Genomic DNA, 24,934 nt, shown 5'->3' with positions numbered 1-24,934 from the left:
AGAGAAGAAAGCATTTCACTAGGAAAGGATGGTTCATCTTGATACCAGTCCGCTGGGGAATGAAAAGAGCTTACTGAGTCAGCAACATGGAGGTCACCAGTGACTAAAGGGAGAAGTTTCAGTGGAGGGGAGGGAGCAAAGAGTGATAGAGACTGTTAGAAAATTCACCAACCATGGCTGCATGTGAAGACAGAGGGACAGGGCTATATCTGAAGAGGAGGACAGGATCACAGAAGAGAGTTTTGAAGATGAGCACTCTGAACACTGAAGGGACGAATCTAAAAAGAGGAAAATACTAAAGATGTGTGTGTGAGAGAGAGAAAAAAAAAGACAGAGAGAGAGAGAGAGAGAGAGAGAGAGAAATGGACTACTCCTGCGATGGTGGGAGAGATGGAGATGGTCTGCCCTGAGAAGGGAGGAGGCACATTTCCAGAAGGAAGAAGGGGACCACCATGCGATGCCCACAGCTGAGAAGAGGTGGGAAGATGATCGAGTCCTCATCCGAGACCTTTAATGGGTGTTGTCTGCTTGGGAGTGAAGGACATGGTGGAAAGGATACGAACTGAAGGTTTGAGGAGAGAGGAGGAGGCAGCTCTGCTCCTGGACAAAAAGGTGACTTGTGCAAATTACAGGAAGCTGCAGCTCCCTCAAAATATTTTTCTGCCATCTGCTGGAAAACTGTTGTAATATATTTAAACCTGTAGTATATAATATACTGTAATTAAGAGGTAATGACCCTCCTTGGAGTTTTGTAGTATACAACTTGCAAACTATATAAGCTTTGGCTTTTTTGGAAGGTATAAAATAGTCACTGCAGAGCATGGGAAGGTAGGCTTACCAGAGAAGGATTGCGGGACAATTTTGAAAAGCCAGATGAGGTGGATGGTTATCAATCCACCTGTCACTTCAAATCACAAAGTAATAGTTATATGCCATTAGCTGAAAAGAGAGGCTGGACACAACATCCATGAAGATATGCTTAGAGCATTGGTTTCAAAATGTAGATTGCTGCAGAATCACCTGGAGGGCTTGCTGAAACAGCTAAAACAGCTTGCTGGGTCCCACCCCAGAGCTCCTGATTCATTAGGTCTGGGGTGTGGCTCAAGAATTTACATTTCTAATAAATTCCAAGGAGATGCTGATACTGCTGGTCCAGGGATTCTTGGCCTGCAAGAATCATCACGGGCATTGGCCCCATCAGCAAGCAGAACAGGCCAGAGCAACAATGAGAGATTTAAGGTCATGTGTGGACTTTTGTTGTTTGCCTCCCCAGTTGGCCCCTATTTCCATTTGGTGCTCCATCCAATTCTGTGGAAGCGCACTCCATCTGTGGCTCTAGTGATGGAGCCATACCCTGGGCAAAATCAGGAAGCACCTTTTATTCCTTTGGTCAAGGCAGTTGGATCTGTGGTTGGCCTGCAACTGAACCCAGTCTACATGAGTGATTTTCAGGACTTCTGCTAGGAAGGGGTATGACAGGATACTTTTTCTTTCCTCCCTGGGGAAAAATCAAGCCTGGAGCTCAGGAGCTGCTGGCATCTTCTTGTAACCACGAGGGAGCCCACTCTTAGGTTGCAGCCAGACCTGTCTCTGGACTTCTTATTCTTTTTTTTCTTTTTTAAAAAAAATTTATTTATTTTATTTCTTTCTTTTTGGCTGCATTCGGTCTTTGTTGCTGTGCGTGGGCTTTCCCTAGTTGCGGTGAGTTGAGGGCTCCTCTTCATTGTGTGCGGGCTTCTCGTTGCGGTGGCTTCTCTTGTGGAGCACAGGCTCTAGGCACACGGGCTTCAGTAGTTGTAGCACGTGGGCTCAGTAGTTGTGGCTCGCAGGCTCTAGAGCGCAGGCTCAGTAGTTGTGGCTTGCGGGCTTAGTTGCTCCACGGCATGTGGGATCTTCCCAGACCAGGGATTGAACCCGTGTCCCCTGCATTGGCAGGCGGATTCTTAACCACTGCGCCACCAGGGAAGCCCCTGGACTTCTTATTCTTATGAGCCAATACAGTTATATTGTTTTTGTTAGTGTATGATTTTCTATTATTTGTGAACAAAAGTACCCTGATTCACAAGCTGACATCTAATTCCCATCTTTCTCTTAAATACTATGTATCCTGAAACTGCATACATTGAAAGATAGCTATGAACCTTGAACACCCCTCTCTCTTTTAATATACCATCTTGCAGGATGATATCAATAAAGTCATTTCAGAACAGGAAATAACTATTTGTGCAAAAGGAAAATGAAAGACTCAAGGTATCTTGTACTGTTCTTGCTCCATGCTTTTCTGAATGGTAATTGAAATCTGTCAAGCAGGAGTTACAAGGCTAAAAAAAAACCCAAACAACTCTCAAGAGTACTTTTCACAGTCACCTTACTTTTGTCTGTGAAAGGTTACATCTGTTCCCTAATGTTCAAAACTGATAGATGGGGATTGGTACTGAATTCTGGTTTCTAATATCTTATGATAAAGGCAGTCGAAGGAAAAAGGCATAGAGATATGACCCTATAATAACCTAGTCTTGTTCTATAGTTAGCTCTATTTATCGACAAAACCTTTAATTGGTGCCTTAGTGCTGGTTACATACATTCTGCCCACCATTCCCACACTAGGAGCTGCATCAAAGACCCAGCCTTGAGAGAGCATGTGTTATTGAGACCATCTAGATGGTATACATGACTGGACCCAGGTAAGGCCTGGAAAGTCATACATGTGTTTAGTGTATTTCTTACTTTATGCTTGCTTTTACATTTTTAGGAAAAATTTTAAAGTTGTTTATTTTCTCTGATATGACCTCCCTTGACTGGAGTTAAAATTCCATAGTGGCTGAAGGATATAATTTCAGGTACTACCTAAAGTTTGCATTTGTTTGGAACTAATAAAAGATACCAACATGTCTAAAAGATAAAAATGTATATTTCCCAAGATTTGTAGCCTAATTTTATCAGGTGAAAGAGATAAAATACTTACCTTGATTGATATACAATTCTAGTTAGGTAATTTAATATCTTAAAAGATGAAAACAGCCACATTAAGCTAGAGGAAAGTGGTTTGATCTCCCTGAAGGCCATTAAAAATTAAATAAGTTTTAAACAAAAATCACAAATATATAATAAATGTATATGTAAATATCATGCTTGATGTATGTAAAAAATACAGAAAGCTATAGAAGAAAGTTGCAGTCACACATAATCCTATCACCTGTTCACATTGAATATTCCCACTCTTTTTTAATGCATACTTTGGCATATACTTATAGTACAAGCCATATATTATATATAAAATTATGTTTATTTCACTTAAAGTACAGCATTTTCCAATATCACTGACAATTCACTGTGACATCATTTAAATAACTACAAAGTAGGTTTAACCGTATGAAATTGCCCATATTTTTTATCATATTTGCCAAGAATTTCATATGATAGTTTCATATGGTCTAATCTAATAATACTAGCACAATGAATTTTGGACCCTTTGGACCCCAAACCACAATAAGAATTACAATTTAAATGGCAGCCTAGTACTTAAGCAAGCACACACACACATACACACACACACACACACACACACAAAATCATACACCAGAAACTATTTCCATTTCTCTTCTATTAATTTTTTAGTACTCTTGTCATTAATGTCTAAATCGATTCTACCACCTGCTAATCACTGCAGTCTCCAGTGTGAAACACTGCTTTGTCTTATGAATATATTCTAATTTATTTAACTATTCTTTCTTATTGGTATATATGCGTATTAATTTACATTTTTCTTTACATGATGCTATAATAAATATTTTTCTCCAAGTATTTCCCATTATTCTGACTTATTTCCTAAGGAAAGATGTGGAATTCCTGGGCTAAAGGGCTCTGGGAACACTGAAATTTATTAGTAGTAATGAGGACAGTTTATCGATAAGTGTGTGGGGCTTGGTATTAGGCAATTTCTATGCATTACTTTATGTCAGCCTCACACAACCATAGCGAATAGGTATTGTCGTCCTTGTATTAAAGATGGAGGCTCAGAGAAAATACGTGACTGAGGCAAGGGATGCAGCCAATGAGAATTAGAGCTGGAAACTGAACCCAGAACTCTGACTCAAAGCCCAGGCTCTCATTTTGTCTAGAACTGAAGCAATGGGCTGTGGTTACACAGAAAAGTATGATATAAACAAATGCTACATCTCTTTTTTCTGATACTATAGGACATAACTGTAGGGTGATATGAAACAGTGACTCACAGTGATTGCAATTTTACTAATAACATTTGTAGAACATTTGGAGGTACCAGGAATTCATAATTCTTGCCATGAAATGGCGTGCATAAATGAATTAGAAAATGGCCTTAGCTTTTAAAAAAGGGAAAGTGAGTCAGTATGTGAATACATGTGTGACTAGGAACAGGATAAGAAGATAAGATCAGCTGAAGAAGAATCCCAACAGTTAGATGCCCAGGAAACAGAAGAAAAGAGAGTGAGCGAGAGAGAGAGAGAGACAGAAATTGATATCGGTTCTCTGAGACTGACCAGTTGTTATACAGGATCACTAACATTACTGAGCATATTAATTGTGCCAGACCATTTTCTAAACTCTTTAGATTCATCATTTAATCTGACAACAAGCTTGTGAGGTATCTATCCTTATTATTTCCATTTTACATTGAGGAAATTCAAGTGCAGAGAGATTGAGGAACCTGCCCCAGGTATCCCAGCTAGAAGTGGTAGAGTTTGGATTGAGCCGTCTGACTCACAAGCATGTGCTCTTTCAGATGAGAAGAGATTTCTGGCACCTCCTTGGAGATTGGAGTGTTAAAAGAGGAGACTGAAAAATTCTAGGAGCGGGTCAGAAAAAAACAAGATGAGGCTGGAGCATCTTGTAGTGTCCAAAAGTAAGGAATGAGCAAAGAAAGAAACAAAAAAATAAACAACCACAATGATGGGGCCATGTTAAAGCCAACTGAAAGAGCTTCCAGTGGCCCAGCTGGAACAATTTAAGCAAACAGATAAGATATTGAACTATAACTCAAGTATAAAATATATGTCCATTAGTCCACACTGACATGAATCGCTGGTGGAATACATTCATAAATGGAGAAGAGACAAATCCTTCTCTTCTTTGGAAGAGAAGGATTCCAGATCAACTGTATTGGAATTCAGTTGATTGGAAATCAACTCTACCCGTAAGGAGACGGAGTATAACTCCCAATCTGTAAGTGTGATCTGTGCATAACTTCCTTCCAAAGAGTATGGTTTGGAAAGAGGGATAAAAGCGTAACTTTACAGTAAAGAAAGTACTAGCACTACTTCAACCAGGTGATCAAGGTTTACATCAGATGGTCATAAATCATGCTGATACTATCGACCCTTGTTATGTAATAATAAAAGCACCTTAGCTCTGTGGTCTTCCTCCTCAAAACACATAGCCCTATTCCAATCATGAGAAAAAACAAATCCCAACTGAGGGACATTCTGCAAAACACCTGACCAAAACTCCTCAAAACTGTCAAGGTTATCAAAACAAGGACAATTTGAGAAACTGTCACAGCCAAAAGGAGCTTAAGGAGACATGGTGAGTGAAGGTAATGTAAGATCCTAATAGAATTCTGGAACAGAAGAAAGGCTTTCGGTAAAAACTAAGAAAATCGGAATAAAGCATGGACTTTAGTTAATGATAGTGTATCAACATTAGTTCATTAATTATAACAAGGTCACCATATTAATGCGTGATGTGAATAACAGGAAACTGGGTACGAGGTGTATGGGAACTCTCTGTAGTATCTTTGCAGTTTTTCTGTAAATGTAAAACTGGTCTAAAATAAAAAGTTTAGTTAAAAGATGATTTATAAAAAGAGGGACCTGACCTTCAGACTTTCGAAGCAGATAGAGAGATTTATTGGATGCTTTTTCTCTTGTCCCTCTTGTAATAATCTTCTGCTATCCCAACTTTCATTAAACATTTCAGTGTATGATAAGAGGGATTCAAAGAACTTGCCCTTGGGGGCCACAGGAATGTGGACAAGGGCAGCCATGGCTGGAGGAGCTGGATACCCCACAGCAAGACTATAAGGACAGAGCAGGCCAGAAGGACAGAGTGACAAGCAAAAACTAGGACACATGCAGCATGGCCACAGTCCTTGGGAATCAATAGAAATGCATGGGTGAGGCCCAGGTTAAAGAACCTTTATGGCAAGAATTGTTGGATTCTACAAAAATTAGTCATGAAAATGGGGGAATGTCAGCTCCATAAGGACAAAACTTTGTGTCTTTTGTTCACTGTTGTATCCCCAGCACCTTGAATATATATATATATATATTTTTTTTTTTTTTTTAATTTATTTTTTGCCACCCCGTGCTGCATATGGGATCTTAGTTCCCAGACCAGGGATTGAAACCGCACCCCCGCAGTGGAAGCGCGTTGTCTAAACCACTGGCCCGCCAGGGAAGTCCAAAAAATATTTGTTAAATGAAGGAACGAAATGAAAGGACATCTCAGCTACCTTTCCCTTTACTTCGCCAAAGAGCAAAGCTCCTGGAATGGGCACAAGAAAAGAAGAGGAGAATTATGTGGACAGGATGTGTGTGTGTGTGTGTGTGTGTGTGTGTGTGTGTGTGTGTGTGTGTGTGTGTTGAGAGATATAATAAAACTTAATGATTTAATCTAACAAAATGGAATTCTATACCTATTGGTAACATTGCCTAAATAATTGCCCTTGATGCCTGACATCTGAAAAGAAAATAGCTATTTAACTTGACAGAAATGACTCATTCTAGAAGGAAAGTTTTCCTGTAACCATAATTGATATTTGGGGAGAAAAAAACCATTTTTTCTCATCACTGTGAATGACAAAGGGATTATTTTTGGGGGTTTATAATGCCTCCCAGGGTACCACTCACATTTCATTCTGTCATAATTGAATTGTCAGTGAATGGTGTTTTCTTGAAGCTCTGGACTGCGGCAGTCCTGCTGTCAATCATCAGTTACCTGTAGTAAGCAGGGATAGCTATTCCAGAATTGTTCCAAAGGAAAAATACATTTTCAGACTCAACAGTTCAAGTAAACTTGCCATTAGAGATGTGCTCAGAGGAGTGCACTGCTCTCATGGTAATATTCTAGAAAAGGTAACTGTTGAAATGGTGGTAAAAGTTCAGGGTTGCTTTTGCAGTCAGCAATTGGGTCATTCAATAATCAGTGCGTGGGATGAATTACTGAGTGGTCATTGTAAACATTGGTGATAATACTCAGCAATCAAATCATAGAAGACCATCTCAGATGTCTTCCAGCAAACATAGTGCCTCAGTATCTCCCTCTGCAGGAGGCAATCTATTGTGAGGATTAAGAGTCGGGGTTGGAAAACTATGGTCCAGGGCTCAAATACAGCCCACCATGTGTTTTTGTTAATAAAGCTTTATTGAAACACAGCCATGGTCACTTATTTCGGATTTGTCTGTGGTTGCTTTTGTCTACAACAGCAGAACTGCGTCGGTAGAATGAAGACTATATGGCCTGCAAAGCCAAAAATATTTACCGTTTGGTCCTTTACAGAAAAGTTTGATGACCCCTGGTTAAAACCAATAGATTTTAGAGACTTAGGTAGAGCTGGGGTTCAATCCTGGTTCTGCCATTTACTAACTATATGACTTTGGACAAGTCACTTAACCTAAGTTTGTAATTCCTCATCTCTAACACGTGGCAAGTAATACAGGTCCTTTATTTTTTATCTGCAACTTACCACCCCCATCCAAAAATTCTTTTGTAAACTGAAAAAGAAAAACCTTTACCGGGAAGACAAGGGAGGTGGTGAATTTTGGTGCCAAAACTCATCTGATGCCAAAACCTGAACTGAAATGGCATGAAAGTATTCTAATATCTATCTATCTATCTATCTATCTATCTATCATCTATCATCTCTATCCTTTATCATCTACTATCCATTATCTATCCATCAATCACATTCATCAGAAAACATTAAAAGCTATTTTAATACTTCCAAATCATAGTAGCTTGACATAGTATAAGTTTATTTACCACTCACACACAGTGAAATACGAGTGGGGATGGGCTTCTGTTCCATGTAGTCATTCAGAGATCCAGCCTCCTCCTACTTTGCTGGAAGGTAAACTGAAATATGTAACCTCAGTCTCCATAGATGGGAAGACAGAGGAAGGAGATGTGGTCACTTCCACTAATCTCCCAGTGGTCAAAACTCAGTCCTGGTCCCACCTAGCTGCAGGAGAGGCTGGGAATATGGCCTAATCATGTGATCACAGAGCAGAGCACATGGACATTGGATCAGTAGCGCTCTCTGCCATATTTATTGTTTATCATAGTTTTACTGAACAAATGTTACACCCTTGATTATAGCATACGGCAGACCCTGCTGGAGACATTAAATAATATAGAGTATAGGCACAGCATTACGTTTCTAAAATCTGTAAGACTCTGAATGAAACTCAGCTGGCTCCAAGGATTTCAGATGAGGGACTGGGGACCTACATATTCCTCACTGGCAGGATAGCACAGTTGCTAAGAGATGCATTATGGGCCAGACTGCTTGGGTTTGAATCCTGGCTCTCCTACTTTCTAGCTGTGTGACCTTGGGCAGGTTGCTTAACTTCTCTGTGAATCTCTTTCCTCATCTGCTAAAATGACAAGTTACTATATGTAATTCATTCAGCCCAATGCCTGACTCATAATGAGTGCTAAACAAGGGTCAGCTGGTATTATTGTGTGTAGCTGTTACTATTGTTAATGTTATTTTTAAACACTTAGTACAGTGATTGACACACATTAAGTGCTTGTTTTATAATCAGATGCAGAGCAATCTTTCACAGCATCACAGACAGAGCAGTCATCTGGCCTGTGCTTGAATGTTTTCAGTGTTATAAGATCACTATGTAATAAGATGACCAATGTCATTCTTAACTGGCTTCGTTAGAAAAATCTCCCTTGTAGAAACCACTGCGGTTAACATCTAATAAATACTGAGGACATATTTGGTGCCGGGCATTCAGCCAAGCCCCTAACTGACATCACTTTGTCATCCTTCCTTTACCCTATGAAGTAGCTTTGCTTGCTGATGATTCGCAGAGATGAACACTAAGCCCAGAGGGTTGAACGACTCAGCCCAGGGTCTCACAGCCACTTGGTGGTGAAGGGGTTTTAGATCCCGTCATATCTGGGTCCAGGGCCCCTCCTGTCTTACTCACTCTACCCTTTGGAATTAAGCAAATTAAGTAGGAAACTTCCATTTCCCTTTATCTCAGAATCAGGATGGTCTCTGCTGTGCCTCCCAAGATGCTATTGTTACCCCAAATATGTTCATTGCCTAATCATTTCTGTTTTCTAGAGACTTTTCAGGTAGGTAATCAATTTGGAAACAACTACAATAGTTTTAATTTTGATTTAACATTTATTAATTTAACCATTGGTTTGTCTTTAAAGAAAACAATTTTTTTACCAACATGCTTATAGTATATAGCCATTATAACTAATTTCCCCAATTTTAACCAGCATTCATCACAATTACTGTGGCGAATATTACGTATTACAATAGCGACATTATGCATGGTTCCATATCATTAACACCAGACTAAATTTACATGTGAAATTGGATACAATGTGCTATAAGTAATTGATGGAATGTTTCTGATACATTAAGTAAGTTCAAGTAATGAAATCACTAGCAGTCTTTGTCTTACTCAAACTAGCTATGAAAGGTTTTATTAGGTGAACTGGAATGTTTGACTCTTATGTTATGGCTAAACTAAGGCCGGTGCTGGAATTAATCTTGTTGGTAAAGTGCAGCAGACACTAATACGATGTTGATCATAGGCTGCCAAATCGGAAGAAACATTACAGGGGACTGGTACCTATGACAATCTCACGTCTTCCCCACTAACTGCTGCTGCCACATCGGAGTCGACCCAACTGCCCTCGCCTTGACCACTGCCAGCTTCTCCTATTTTCCCGGTGATATTTCTTGGTCAAGTTGTGAGATGACACATTGAGTTTCCTGGCCCAGAATCTTCATTTTAGTAGCACTCAATCTCTAAGAGCATCTAGTATGTGTGAGGAAGCACTTTGCTGCCCTGGTCACTCTGCCCCAGGGCCAAACTGAATGACCTCTCAGCAAGCTGCACCTCCCTTTTGTCATCCTGACTCCACAAAGTGTTGAAATGTAAGTCTACCAATTTAATTTTAATATCTCTTGAACTTGTCTCCTCCTCTCCAATGCCTTAACTGTAGTTTGGGCTAATATCAGCTCCTGTCTGGACTCTTGGATAAATAGCTGCTAATTGGACTTGTTTCTAGGAACACAGCCCTGATCCCTTAACATCCCGCTGAAAATTCTCCAAGGGCGCCTCACCTCCTGCAAGATAATTCAGCCTCCTTAGCATCCTGCCTCAGATGTGTCAGGATCTGTCCTCCGCCTCCTTACACAGCTTTCCTGTCACCCTCCTCTTTTGCATTCCACCTTCTAGGTGGTTTACAAATGCTTTCTCTTCATTCCCAGGCCTCTGCCTCACTCCCACTGCTTCCCATCCTGAGCCATTATTCTCTTGAGCATCTCCGGCTTGTCCTTCAGACCTAGTTCATCAAGTCCATGAGCAGGCTTCCCTGATACAGCCCCACCAGTGCCCTTCCTTGTTGATTCCATACCATCATCTGCTTTCCTTTATCCTGGCACTCACTGAAATTTCTGCTCATGTGTAAGATGCACCCTTCCCAATCCTAAATATGCATACCCTCTAAATTATCTGGTTCCCATTATAAACAGTGACAATTCTGCCCCCAATTCCAGTGTGTGAGTGGGGATTTCCTCACACCATCAAGTTCTCTCCAACACCAGACGTGTGTCTTATAATTGAACTTAACGCTGATACTTTCTACCTGGAGACAGAGCCAGATGCTACATCATTGCCCCTCCCAGCCCCCAGCTTCAGATGCTACTTGCAAGTATAGGTTGTCACCTGTGCTTCTGACCAATGGGTTACAGATTGGAGGTTCCAACAAACCTTTTCTAGGGTTCAATGACTTTGCTAGAGCAGCTCACAGAACTCAGAGAAACATTTACTTACTAGATTACTTGTTTTTTGTAAGAGGATATATCTCAGGAACATCCAAGTGGAAGAGATGCACAGAGCAAGGCACGGGGAAAGGGCTTGAGCTTCCATGCCCTCTCAGAGCCCCCGGCTCTCCCTAAATCTCCAGGTGTTCACCAGCTGGGAAGCTCTCTGAATCCTGTCCTTTTGGGTTTTTAAGGAGGCTTCACTACAGAGGCATGATTAATTAAATCATCGGCCATTGGTGATTGAACTCAGTCTCTAGCTCCTCTCCCCTCTCAGGAGGACAGGACGGAGGGACTGAAAGTTCCAACCCTCTATGATCAAGTGGTTGGTTCTCCTGGCAACCAGCCCCCACCTCTAGCTGAGGTTCAAAATTCACCTCATTAACATAACAAAAGACATCTTTGTTGTTCTCTTCACTTAAAACCCAATGTTTTAAGAGCTCTTTGTCAGAAACTGGGGACTAAGACCAAATATATATTTCTTTTCTTGGATATATATTTCTTATTATAAATCGCAATATCACACATATATTAAAGAGTGATAATAATTCTACTCCCTAGAGACAAAGCACAGCCATTCAGAATATAAGCAAATAGATGATTTACACATTCTACCCATGTAATATAAATAAAATATACATAATAAAACAAAATAATACATAATATATAAATAAATGTAATAAATATATAAATAAATATAAATAAAATATATTTTATTATTATTCTATTATAAATAAATAATGTATTTAGCTATGTGAATACTCAGGACATATTTCATCTTACTGATGCTTACATTTAGTATTTTATGAACAAAATTAAATACAAATCACTTGAAGTACATAATTTGAAAAGGGATTTCCTTATAAAATTGTCAGTGTGGTGAATGCAGCATTTTGTTATATTTAATTTCTTTCTTCTATCTCTCACTTACGGACCTTCGAGAGCAGGGTTTTTATCAGCTTTGTATTTCCAAGGCCTACCACAGTAATAGGCCCACAGTGGATGCCAGTAAATATTAATTAAATTGTTTGCTTTCTGGGTTTGCTGTCATGCAGTTGGGAAAATGCACTTTTCTTGTATAAACACATAGAAAGTACTAGAAAGCAAACTCAATGTGTGTTGTCATTCGCACTTATTTTGAAAGATAAGAGCAGCTTCTTGACAATACAATGAGGGAAAGTAACTGTTCTTAGGCTTTTTCTTTCCTCTCCTCAAAAATTATCAGGCAGTACTAAGAGAGAAGTTTATAACAATAGATGCCTACATTAAAAAAAGGAGAGATGTCTCAAATAAGCAATGTAACTTTATCCCTCAAAGAGACAGAGAAAGCACAAGCTAAGCTTAAATTAGAAAAAGGAAATAACAAAAATTAGAGCAGAAATAAATAAAATAGAGAATAGAAAAACAATAGAAAAAAAATCAATGAAACCAAGAGTTGGTGTTTTGAAAAGATAGACAAAATTGACAAACCCTTAGCTGGACTAAGAAAAAAAGAGAGAGGACTCAAATAAAATAAATCAGAACTGAAAGAGGAAATATTGTAACTGATGTTACAGAAATAAAAAGAATCATAAGAGACTACTATGAAAAATTCTGTGCCCGTAGATTGGATAACCTAAAAAATAGTGGATAAATTCCTAGATACACACACACAACTTACCAAGATTGAATCATGAAGAAATAGAAAGTCTGAACAGACCTATAACTAGGAGATGGACTCAGTAATCGAAAACCTCCCAACAAAGAAAAGCCCAGCAGCAGATGTCTTCACTGGTGAATTCTTCCAAACATTTAAAGAACTAACACCAATGCTTTTCAAACTCTTTCAAAGAATTGATGTGGAGGGAATACTTCCAAATGAGGTCAGCATTACCCTGGTGCCAAAGCCAGACAAAGACATCACAAGAAAACTACAGGCCAATATTCCTGATAAACATAGATGCAAAAATCCTCAACAAAACACTAGTAAACCAAATCCAACAGCACATTAAAAAGATCATGCACCATGACCAAGTAGAATTTATCCCTGGGATGGAAAGCTGAATCAACATATGAAAATCAATTAATGTGATATACCACACTGACAGAATTAAGGGTACAAATCAGATGATCATCCCAATAGATGCAGAAAAAGCATCGACTGACAAATTCAATATCCTTTCATGATATATACTGTCAACTAGGAATAGAAGGAAAGTATCTCTACATAATAAAGGCCATACATGAAAAGGCCATAGCTAACATCACACTCAGTGGAGAAAAACAGAAACCTTTCAATGGAGAAAAATAGAAACCTTTCCTTCTAGGATTAGGAGCAGGGCAAGGATGCCTACTCTTGTTGAGTGTTCTTATTACAATAATAATAATAACAATAAAGGAATAAAAGGCTCAAAAAGCAAAAAAAAAAAAAAAAAAAAAAATTACACCACCAAACTCAAATTTTCACCTTAGAAGCACTAAATCCCTTTCAATGTGTCTAAAGTCAAAGCGTATTAAAAAAAAAAAAAAAAATCTAAGACTTACCTCAAAACTTACAGCTCCATTGTGGTCCGTATCAAATGCATTGAACAGAAAATGTGCATATGTGGTAGAGTCTGAAATGTTGAAAATAAAATAATAAGTTAGCATTTCAATATCCTACAAAGGATTTGTATAGCATGTCCCAAGCCTCTTTCTATCCAGGAAAATTTACTCTACCTCCTTTGACTTGTGCTTTCTTCTCAGCTGCCCACCTTCTCTCCATAGAGGATTGTAATTTGAGATTCATAGGTGTGAGTTACCTACAGAGGCCATTGGTGACAGAAGCTCTCTAAGTTTCTAGCTGGAAATGCTCTGAACACATGGGAGTCTTGGGTGATGTTACTGACCCTGGGATGAATAATGTTACCATAGGTGGGTGTGAGGATTAACAAGACGCATCTGGAAATCGCATAGTGCTTGGCAGGGACTATCTCTAGAAGAAGTAAAATAATAAAAATACTAATAATGAGGCACAGATGAATTGCTATTATTGATGTTATTATTAGTTTGTTCATCATTTTACAGCCCAGATAAGGATATCAGGACTCAGTGAAGTTGAGAAACTTGCCCAAAGTCACACAGTCCATAAGGAGTAGAGTGGAATATAACTTAGGTCTTTCTGACCAAAAAGCTAAGCTAGCCCACAGCCAGTAAGGCTGCCTGATGAAGTGGAAACCAGGGTGATTTGGGAAGTTTCTGAGGCCATGTTGAAAGTGGATTGTGTGGTCCTAAAGGTTCCCAGTTGAAAGCAGTGAGGAGCTCCTGCTTTGCCTGGGTCCTGGATGGGATTAGAGGCTCTGGGCAATGGTAGACAGCTTTGGACAGCTCTCTTGTCCCAGTGCCACACGATGGTACCTAATGATACTGAAGTTCTCTGAAATCTAACACTTTCTCTGAGTTTGCTTCAAGTAGGTTATTTCCCTCTAATTTTTCTTTCCTTCCATTTTTCTCCTTTGTCTCCCTAATCTCTGAAATTTCTGCCTTTATATTTTTAAAGTATATGTATTTTTCTTATTGTTTTCTTTTCTTAGTGCACAGTTTTCATTTTTAAGTGCTTCTGTGCTTGACCCTTGATCAAATTTACGTGATTCTTTTAAATGTTTCATCTCATGGGCTTTAGCCTTTTATTGTAACCTTTTTTATATTAAAAAATTATAACCTTTTAGCTCATTGGCTCTAGCCTTATATCTTCTTTTTAAAACCTCATCTATTTCTATTTTATAACTTTTAACCTTTATTTTTACTGGGATTTAGCAAAACTTCTGTTCGCCTTTTACTTTATGAATTGCTTTTTGAAGGCTGTCAAGAAACTAAGTCATAGAAGCAGGAGTAGAGAATGGCTCTCCCCAAATAAGGGAGGTCAGAGGTCATGCAAACTTCTCTCCTAGCTCTCAAGCATCCATGGCCTATGTATGGATTGTCTTCCCTGAATGCTTCACCCCAATGGTTAACTCTGTTGCAGGCCATATATTTCACAAGGTAAATTGTATACTCAGTTTCTCAAAATGGTGGTGGCACTTTCTTTCACCTCTTATCTTTAAATATGATGTGAGGAACCACTTATTTTTAAACGTATGAATTAATAACACTGTTTACAATGAGCCAAACAGGCACCACAATTGGGCCTTAACAGTATGTAAAACTGTTGTTTGTAGAGTTGATGTCTATCTTGTGTTTATTGGTCACAGGAAGAAGCCCTTTTGGGTATGAAACCAGGGTTTTGACTACAATCAATTTAGTGAGATTGTTGGGAAGTTCCATACAGAATTATCAAGAATTGTCAGCCTACTTCTATTTACAAAGTTGTTTTGCTCTCAACAGTACTTTTACATAGATTTCTTGAACTATTTAGTGCCCTATGGAGAAATGAGCTGAGAGATCGTATGCTAAACTTATTTTCAGGGAAGAAAAAATAAGGGATTTTGCATATTTTAAAATGAGCTTCATTAAGCAGGTCTCCTGTTACTTTATTTATACAGTAAGAGTAAGTGCCTTTACCTTAGCAAGCAGAACTCACCATGAATAATGGCTCAGAACAAACGATGTTGGCAACTTTTAAAAACTTAAAACACAAGATAATGTAGGCATACAATAATTACCATCCTTCTCAGATGAAGCTGTTCTAGTTTAAAGCTTGACACATGGGACACACACTCTCAAGGTTTGCCCTAATGTGGTTCAGAGGACATCTTTTTCCTCTAAATGTACCTTGGCAAGTTTCCTGGAAGTGAAGCCGGTTTTCTAACCTACATATACCAGGCAGAGAGAGGTTGCTAATACAACAGTGGAGTCAGATTGCCCAAATTTGAATCTCAGCTCTACCAACTATTAACCGTGTGACCTTGGGCGCGTTGTTTAACCTCTCTGTGACTCAGTTTCCTCAGCTACAAAATGATAACAATATGTACTTCAGAGAGTCATCATAAAGAGATTAAAAGAGGTACTATACCCAGAGTTCTTAGAACAGTCCCAGGCAAATATTAAATGTTCACTAATTATTAGCTATCATTATTAAATAAATGTGATCAAATGTTTTTTACAGATTAATACAGTTCACCTGAAAACACTTCTATTTTTTGTGAACTCTCAATTGCGTATCTAAGTGACTGAAGTTCTAACCTAATGGAACTTCATGCTCAGTGAAAACCAGTACAATTATATCATGAATGGTATTGAGTTTCTGACAGAGTTTGGATTTCTTCAGTAGACATCCGGAGACAGTGAAAGATTTTAAAGAAGGGGAATGATGCTACTAGCTTTCATGGGGTGAGAGGAAGGAGATAAGGTGTTGGAAGTGTCTGACTGGGCACAGAGGTGGATTCTGTAGAGAAAAAGGAAACTGTCCACAAAACCATCTTGGTCTGATTTCATCTGACTGTGCTTTTCTTAAATACTCAGTAAATATTTGCTAAAAGGATGAATAACTGGCATCCTGGATTCTAGATTTCAGTACACTTCAGGGCTCAAAAGAAATGGCAATGGCTTCTGCTCTTCCCATATGAGCTGACAGTTCTTTGACCATAATTCCTTCCATATAACAAAAACAGTTACTGAGTATCATATGATGACCTTGCTCAGTTTCCTGTAATTTTATTTGTGAAGCTGAAAATTAAGTGTTGAAATTTTACAGTTAGGGGACAAAATTTGTGAAGTCTTAAGATAGGAAGTGATCTTGGATACCATTTAGCTATTTATCTACATTTAACAAAGGCGGGAAGTGGGTGTAGGTAATGTTAGGGACATAGTTATGGTCACCTAGTTAGCTAACGGTAGAGTTGGTAATGAAATCAAGACATTCCAACACTAATGCTTAGAAATAAAGGATGTTAGAACAGAAGGAAAACATGAGGATTCTTCTGTTCCACATGTGGTGAAGGAACAACCTAAGGCCCAGAGAAGTAAGCTATTTGAGTCACACAGTTTCGTGGGGGGCAGAGCCTATCTGTAAACTCAGGACTCTTGACTCAGTCCAGTGTCTTTAACCCAATTATGTCCAGAGCACAGTGATGATACCAACTAATCCCTTGGTTGAAAAGGCCATTGATACACATATATTTCAGAATATTTAAACAATTACACTTGATTATCATGTTCCAGGTCTGTGGTTGAAATCAGTCTGGTTGATTTCTTTCTTCCCACCACAAATCCCCTACTCCCACCTGAATTCAAGCAAAAGGTACAGAACTAGATTAATGCATTTGAATATACAATTCATGGCAATGTTACTACAGTAAGGCAGGTTCACATACATGAGTGGTAGTCTCTGTTCAGTATGTTCTCTCTAAATCACCCTGAAAATTCCTAGAAATATTGTCTGCGTATGAGAAGGATATTCAGTGGGTGGAGTTATTTGGAAAAAAAATTTAAACCTTTATGTCCATAGTGCTCATCTAAGTGCCTCAAGTGTCTTGAACGCAGTGATTGTTCAATAAATATTTGTTGACTTAGATTCTTCTGACTGAAGCTCATTGATTCGTTCCTTCAGTAGCTGTTTATCAGGTGCCTCGTATAGTCAAAGCAAATGCAAAATTCCTACAACAGAAGCAGGAGTAGCCCAGGAAATTGGAATTTTCATGAGCTTTAAAAATGCCTGGTGAGCTAAGAGTTTCTAAGCTAAGGTTTCCCCTGTACGTGGCACTGAAAAGCATTGCTGGGCTTCCCTGGTGGCGCAGTGGTTGAGAGTCCGCCTGCCGATGCAGGGGACACGGGTTCGTGCCCCGGTCCGGGAAGATCCCACATGCCGCGGAGAGGCTGGGCCCGTGAGCCATGGCCGCTGAGCCTGCGCGTCTGGAGCCTGTGCTCCGCAACAGGAGAGGCCACAACAGTGAGAGGCCCACATACCGGAAAAAAAAAAAAAAAGAAAAGCATTGCTGTAGTGATACAGGTAATGGCACAAACAAGCCATTTCGTCTCGGCTTGTTTTATAGGAGACATACTTTATCCCTTACAAACAGGAAGATTCTGTTCAGTCCAGCTGTGCTGACATCCAGAACTCCAAACAAGTCGTATTGGTAAACCATCTTGCTAAGAAGTAGAGAAAACTAAAGAGCCTGACACAGTACAAACTGCAGAAGGTTCTGGCAATAAGACAAAGAACCTCCCTGGAGGAAACTGTGAGACTTTGTGATTTATGGACCCATCATTGTTACGACTCATAATGAGAGACATCTGTTGCTTTCAGGCCATCAACCTAAATAAATGACTCCATAGAAATGTGAGGATGGCCATAACATGGATTTGCCTGCCATCGGAGAATACATTCTTCCTTAGGACATTTTCCCTTTTCTAGCGGCACTGCAAGATACGATTTGCATGCGCGATATTAATTTTTAAAATTGAAAGTCATCATTTTTTAAAATATTTCATTTCCTTCAGTAATGCTGGCTGCTTTTAGATTTATGCATTCAATTAACAGGAATAATCAATGAATTTTTAAGAGTGCAAAAGTGATTTTCCCACAAATCCCTTTGGACTTTGTAACAAGAATCCCTTGCAAAGGATTGTGCTTAAGTAGATGTCCTCTAATGTTGAAATGTTATTTTTCAGATAAGGATAAAATTTTAATGTGGAGTTGTATCCAATTTGTAGCATGTAATAACTTTCATTTGAGATAATCAAAAAATAAAAGATTTTCATTTGTACTAAGTGCTTTTTTAAAAATTTTTATTTATTTACTTATTTTTGGCTCTGTTGGGTTTTCGTTGCTGTGTGTGGGCTTTCTCTAGTTGCGGCGAGCTGGAGCTACTCTTCCTCGCGGTGCTTGGGCTTCTCATTGCAGTGTCTTCTCTTGTTGCGGAGCCCCGGCTCTAGAGCGCAGGCTCAGTAGTTGTGGTGCACGGGCTTAGTTGCTCTGCGGCATGTGGGATCTTCCTGGACCAGGGCTTGAACCCGTGTCCCCTGCATTGGCAGGCGGATTCTTAACCACTGCACCCTCCATTTGTGCTAAGTGCTTTGATATTAATGCCTATCAATATGTTGTCAGGCACTTAGTTTATAGGAAACATCATTCTTTTAAAAAAATTCCATGGTTTTTAATAATTTAGAAATATGTGTTAAACAAATGATATTCTAAATTCCTTATCAATGCAGACAAAGGATCCATTACAATCCTGGCATCAGACCCTATGACCAATACCTGTCTGTGGGCTGTTATTAATGAGATGGGGTTGGGGAAGTTGTCACCTATGATGCATCCAAATTCATGTAATAGTGGGTCACCCTGTGTTTTCTCCGAATTCTAATTTAATTCGTTGAAAAGTCCGTCTTAAGTGAAACTTTCTATTTTGATAATCCATGCCCAAAATTTCAATTTCAATTTCAATTTCAAATTCAACCTATTAATTATCTAAAGCCAAAAGTGAATCTAATTTTTATATGAAACAATCAATATTTAAGTGTTGAATACATTCAAAGTGCCTTTTACAGATTTTATCCCATGGTGAGGTGGATGTCATTCGTTCATCCATGCATTCACCCTGTTTTGCAGTGAGTATCTAGAGCAACTACTTGTCACTCACTGTTCCATGACCTGTGGATACAGCAGTGAGCAAAGCAGACAAAAACTTCTGTTCCCTTGGAGATGACATTCTAGTGGAAAAAGAGACAGTAAGCAACAATACAAACAAATGAAATATATATTATTAGATGCTCTTGAGAGCTAAAGAGAAACATAAAGAAAAGGCCTGGGGGATATGTAGGGGTTGTCCTTTAAGCCAGGGCGGCCAGAGGAAGCCTCACTGAGAAGGTGGCATTTGAATAAAAGCAGAGGTGGCGAGATATTGAGATGGATATTCGGGAGAAATGAATTCCAGGCAGAGAGAATAACGAGTGAATTCAAAGGCCCAGAGATAGGACTTCCCTGGTGGTCCAGTGGTAAGACTCCAAGCTTCCACTGCAGGGTGTGTGGGTTCAATCCCTGGGTGGGGGGAAATAAGATCCCACATGCTGCGTGGCCAAAAATAAAAAATAAAAGAATAAAATAAAAAAACAAAGGCCCAGAGGCAGCAGCAGGACTGCTGTGCTGGAGGAAGGGCAAGAGGCCAGGATGTCTGGAATGAGGTGAGTGAAGGGGAGGGTTGGTGAAGGACGAGGCAGAGATAGAACAGGAGACGGTGACCTTGGCTTATGCTCTGAGGGGATGGAAGATTCTGTGCAGAGCAGTGAGACGACCTGGCTTACATTTTACCAGGATTACTCTGGCTCACGTTGAAAATACAGCATGGCTGGGGAGTAGAGCAGAGGCGTGGAATCGGGGAGGCTTAGTTCAGAGACCACAGCAGTTTTGGCATCAGATGATGGTGGATCTTTTAAGTGGAATTGAAGTGAAAAGATGATGGCAAAGAAATGGATGAATTCCTCTGCACCTTAGTTTCCACATTTATTAGAAAGGGAGAACCATAACTCGGGTTGTTGGGGGGTGATGGGTAACACATGCCAAGGCCAGACATGTATTATATACATGATGAAAGGTGGCTATTTCAGCTCAGGCTCAATTTATCTGGATAGACTTTTTAAATTTCCTCCCTGTTGTTCAGCTTGTCTAATTGTGCCTACATTGTGCTTTTATAATACTGTATTTTTAACCCCTATCCTCACATTTATTTTTTTATGTTGACATTGTTCACCTGCTACTCTAGACTCTAACATTCTTTGGGGCAGTTACCACATCTCATCCCTCTTACATCATCAGCACCTAATACACAGCTGGACACAGAGCAGGCTGCAGGACAAGTTTGAGCTGGGCATCCTGCTGAGTGATTGAAGGAGAGACTATAAGGTCCAGTGGCAAATATATCTCTCACTCATCTCTAACAGGTATGTATTATCATGATGCATTCCTTGTTTTCTTTCCAATTAAAATAATGTCTAGGGTGGTATTAATTTTCTTAGATGCAGGGGTAGGGGTGATAGTGGAGAGTTCCTGAAAGAGAGAGGAAGAGCAGAAATAATATTAGATGAGGTTACAGAAAAATCTGGGTTCTAACCTAGATCTGCCACTTAGTGGATGTGTGACTCTGAGCAAAACATTTAGCTTCTCTAAGCCCTGGATTTCAGATCTGAAAATTGCAGATAATTCCATTTGTCCTAATTTTGAGAGTTGGGAGAATGAGACATATAATGCATGTGAAAGTTTTGTGGCATATCCAGGACTCACCCATCATAGTTAGAAAGCACCGCGCCTTTGAGAGATGTGGTATCAAGCACACAGTAATACTGCTTGCATTAAGCTAAAGAGAGAACTCTAGGATATTTGATAATTTGTAAGTAGCTCACTTTTATGATGTATTGAGAATCGTATGCACTGCATACTGTGTATTAACTCTCTGACGTAAAGATGAAAAATGTAGAGTCGTGCCATGAAAGATTAAACCAAACTCAAGATTGCAAGCATGATTAATAATTCTAACTGAGAGTACAATTCACTGGTCCACATTTGTACTTACCTCCCTGTGGAAAGAACTGCGAGTAAATCTCTTTGAAGGTGTCTTCATTAACAACCCCGCTGGGGCATTCCTAGAGAAAGTGGTAGAGAAGCAATATGAGCAAAGTGTTCATAAAACTGATTTTTTGCCCATTTGAAATAGAACTGTCTACCGTGCAAAGCTGCCCCAAGAAAGTTCTCCACACATCCATTATCACAAAAAGAAAAAACACACACTATAAACTTCTCTTTGTTCCAGTTCTCACACTGAAAAAAAAAGTTGCTGTTGTAAAAATCTTTGCATAGTATCAGCATCAAAGCTGGTCTGACACATTAAAAAACACACTGCTGTTTTTAAGAACATGTATGTATATTATCAACGAGGTAGGAAAAAATTACTTTGTTTTTCATATATCAAGGACATTGCAAGATGTTTCTGATGTGGTCTTTGCTGGATCTTGGTGCCGTATTCTCTGGAGATGTGCTGGACCCCCATAATCTTTAGTTCAATGAGAAAATGATGTGCTCCCTTTGGGTATAAGGTGGCCCAACAAGTCTCAAACAGAAATAGTTACTAATTTCTGTTAACAGATTGTAGGACTGAACGATAACATTGTTAGTAATAAGTAACTCTGAGTAAGGCAGGACCTAAAGATCTGTTGAATTTCTGGAGAGGAAGGTTTGAAAAGAAACGGGCCTGGGGCTTCCCTGATGGCGCAATGGTTGAGAGTCCGCCTGTCGACGCAGGGGACGCGAGTTCGTGCCCCGGTCCAGGAGGATCCCACATGCTGCAGAGCAGCTGGGCCCGTGAGCCATGGCCGCTGAGCCTGCGCATCTGGAGCCTGTGCTTCACAATGGGAGAGGCCACAACAGTGAGAGGCCCGCGTACCACACACACACACACACACACACACACACACACACACACACAAAGAAACAGGCCTGAACATAATGAATTCCCACCTTTGTCCCATGGTTGCAGTTATTTAAGACTAAAGGATATTGACCTTGGGAACCCCACTAATGTTGGACTACTGACTTGGTGGGACCAGAGGGTAAAGGTTCCCCTGTGAGATTGGACATTTTCTGTAAAAGGAGCTGCAATCTAAAATGTTAGAAAAGATCTGCCTTGATGCCGAAATCAGGACTAAGTAAGCGGACTTGAGACTGAGGTAAGCGCAAAAACGCTTTCACTCCTTGGAGTTGCAAGAACAATCTGGTCAGGATTCTGAACTGGAGACACTCCTTGAGCAGTGGAGACTGACAATCACAAAATAATCCAACATCAAACCACATGTGGGATGTTAATTGTACACTGAAAGTGGGGAAGTGTTAAGTTCTAGCCATTTCTTCTGAGTAGCTTCTTGTGAACAGGTGCATCTTACCTAAGCTCCCTTGCTTCAGTTCTCACAGGACCCCATTTCCCTGCCTTTAGACATGAATATTCTGTATACTTTAAATTTGACACTGTTACTGGGATCTTCAAAAATCATTTGTGGTCTTTAAAGCTTTCCTTAACTCTTAAAATCATTGTCCCTTCATGTATAAACTTGATGTATTAATTTGATCTTTCTTTATTCTAATGAGCCAGTTATTCACAACTATAATGTGCTTCACGTGAGGAACTTTCTGTTTTTTCCTTTGTTGGTTTGAAAGGTAGTACCTTTGATATATAAACACAGTTTCGAATAGTAGTTTCAACGTGAACTTGTGTTTACAGAGCTCATCAATGTGGATTTTTCCCACTTGATCATTATAATAAACGTATGACTTAGGAATCTCTATTCTCTGAGGAAGAATTAGGCTATGTGGTAAAGTGCCTTGTTACTCAGCTAGCCAGTGGGAGAGCTGGAATGTGAGCTTGGAACTTTCCAGATCATCACAAGGTTTTGAATGAAATAAGCCCTGTGGAAATAATGACCCCAAGGACCTAAGAGGATTGGAGCAAAAAAAGACAGCCAACAACAAATTAGGAAAAAAGCAAGCAAGCAAATTATGATGGTTAATTTTACATGTCAACTTGTCTGGGCCATATGCCCAATTATTTGGTCAAACATTATTCTGGATCTTTCTATAGGGTGTTTTTGAATGAGGTTTACATTTAAGTTGGTGGATTTTGAGTAAAAGAGATTACCCTCCATAATATGGTTGGGCCTCACCCAATCAGTTGAAGACCTAAATAGAACAAAATGCTAATCTCTCCAGAGCAAAAGGGAATTCTCCAGCACATTGCCTCGGGAGATAATATGCAACATTGGTTCTTCTTGGTTCTACAGCAGACTGCCTTTGGACTTGAACTGCAATTCCTTCCTGAGTTCCTGAGTCTCCAGTCTGTCTCTCTCCTCCATCAGATTTTAAGTCTTCACAATCATGTGAGCCAATCGCTTAAAATAAATTACTTTCTGTATATATACACATCTATTGGTTTTTGTTTCTCTGGCAAATCCTAACTAATACATAAGCAACAGCTACAACTCCAAAAGGAAAGAAGATGGCATGTAGATAGCTCATCACTCAAAAGTTTTGACTAAATGACTCTGTCTAGTTGGCAGCAACAGAACCAATTTTAAAAGCAAATAAGCACTTTGTAGTTGGACCCTCTCATGCATGGAAATTGTGATTTATTGGCTATTTATCTCTGAGCCATCTGCTGGGGATAGTAAGGCGAGAACAAATAGATGGCTGTCTGCCATCAGGTGGTGAATTTGTGCAAGGTCAAAGCTGGAAATTTGCCTTGGAGTTCAAATGATTCTAGCCAGAGACAAAGCAGGGAAATGAACGGACACCTGCTGCCAGCAAACTTGTCAGCTGTCTCTAATCTCTAGATGTATTTGATAGATATATCTTATAATGTGAAATGAAATTCAGAAATTGATGGTCTCATATGTTTGTTTTATGTTTAATCACATGTCTGTGTCAAACGAAATCCATTCTCTGCCAACTAAAAACTCCTGGTCAGGGACTTCCCTGGTGGTCCAGTGGTAAAGAATCTGCCTTCCAATACAGGGGACGTGGGTTTGATCCCTGGTTGGAGAACTAAGATCCCACATGCTGCGGAGCAACTATGCCCACGTGCCACAACTACTGAGCTCTCGCACCTCAACTAAAGAGCCTGCATGCTACAACTACAGAGACCACGTGCTCTGGAACCTGTGTCCCACAATAAAGAGACCGTGCACGCAATGAAAGGTCCTGGATGCCACAACTAAGACCCGACGCAGCCCTAAAAATAAATAAATAAATAAATAAAAATAAATATTTTTTAAAAATTAAAAAGATAAAAACTTCTGGTCAAGCTTTACGGTGGTAAGTCTCATCAAGTGAATTTGTCTTTATCCATCTTATATTTATTACAGTAACTTACATCTTTAACCCATGCATACTGTATGTTTATTATTCTAAGAACTTTTCTGGGAAACAAGGCAGCAGGA

The 24,934-nt window shown here is 39.5% G+C and overlaps 1 protein-coding gene across 5 annotated transcripts in view; it reads right to left on the bottom strand.

Annotated features, from left to right (window-relative positions):
• Positions 1-24,934, bottom strand: part of KCNIP4 (potassium voltage-gated channel interacting protein 4) — a 971,743-nt gene that overhangs the window by 9,226 nt on the left and 937,583 nt on the right. For all 5 annotated transcript variants that reach the window (XM_007464478.1, XM_007464477.1, XM_007464476.1 and 2 more), the window contains exons 3-4: positions 21,526-21,595; positions 13,586-13,656 (exon numbers count right to left, since the gene is read on the bottom strand). In XM_007464478.1, the coding sequence (XP_007464540.1) occupies positions 13,586-13,656; positions 21,526-21,595 (141 nt within the window). The remainder of the gene's footprint in view (positions 1-13,585; positions 13,657-21,525; positions 21,596-24,934) is intronic.

Source organism: Lipotes vexillifer, unplaced genomic scaffold, assembly GCF_000442215.2.
Source record: "Lipotes vexillifer unplaced genomic scaffold, Lipotes_vexillifer_v1.1 scaffold831, whole genome shotgun sequence".
Taxonomy (NCBI): Eukaryota; Metazoa; Chordata; class Mammalia; order Artiodactyla; family Lipotidae; genus Lipotes; species Lipotes vexillifer.
This window is presented reverse-complemented; position numbering and strand designations above follow the sequence as displayed.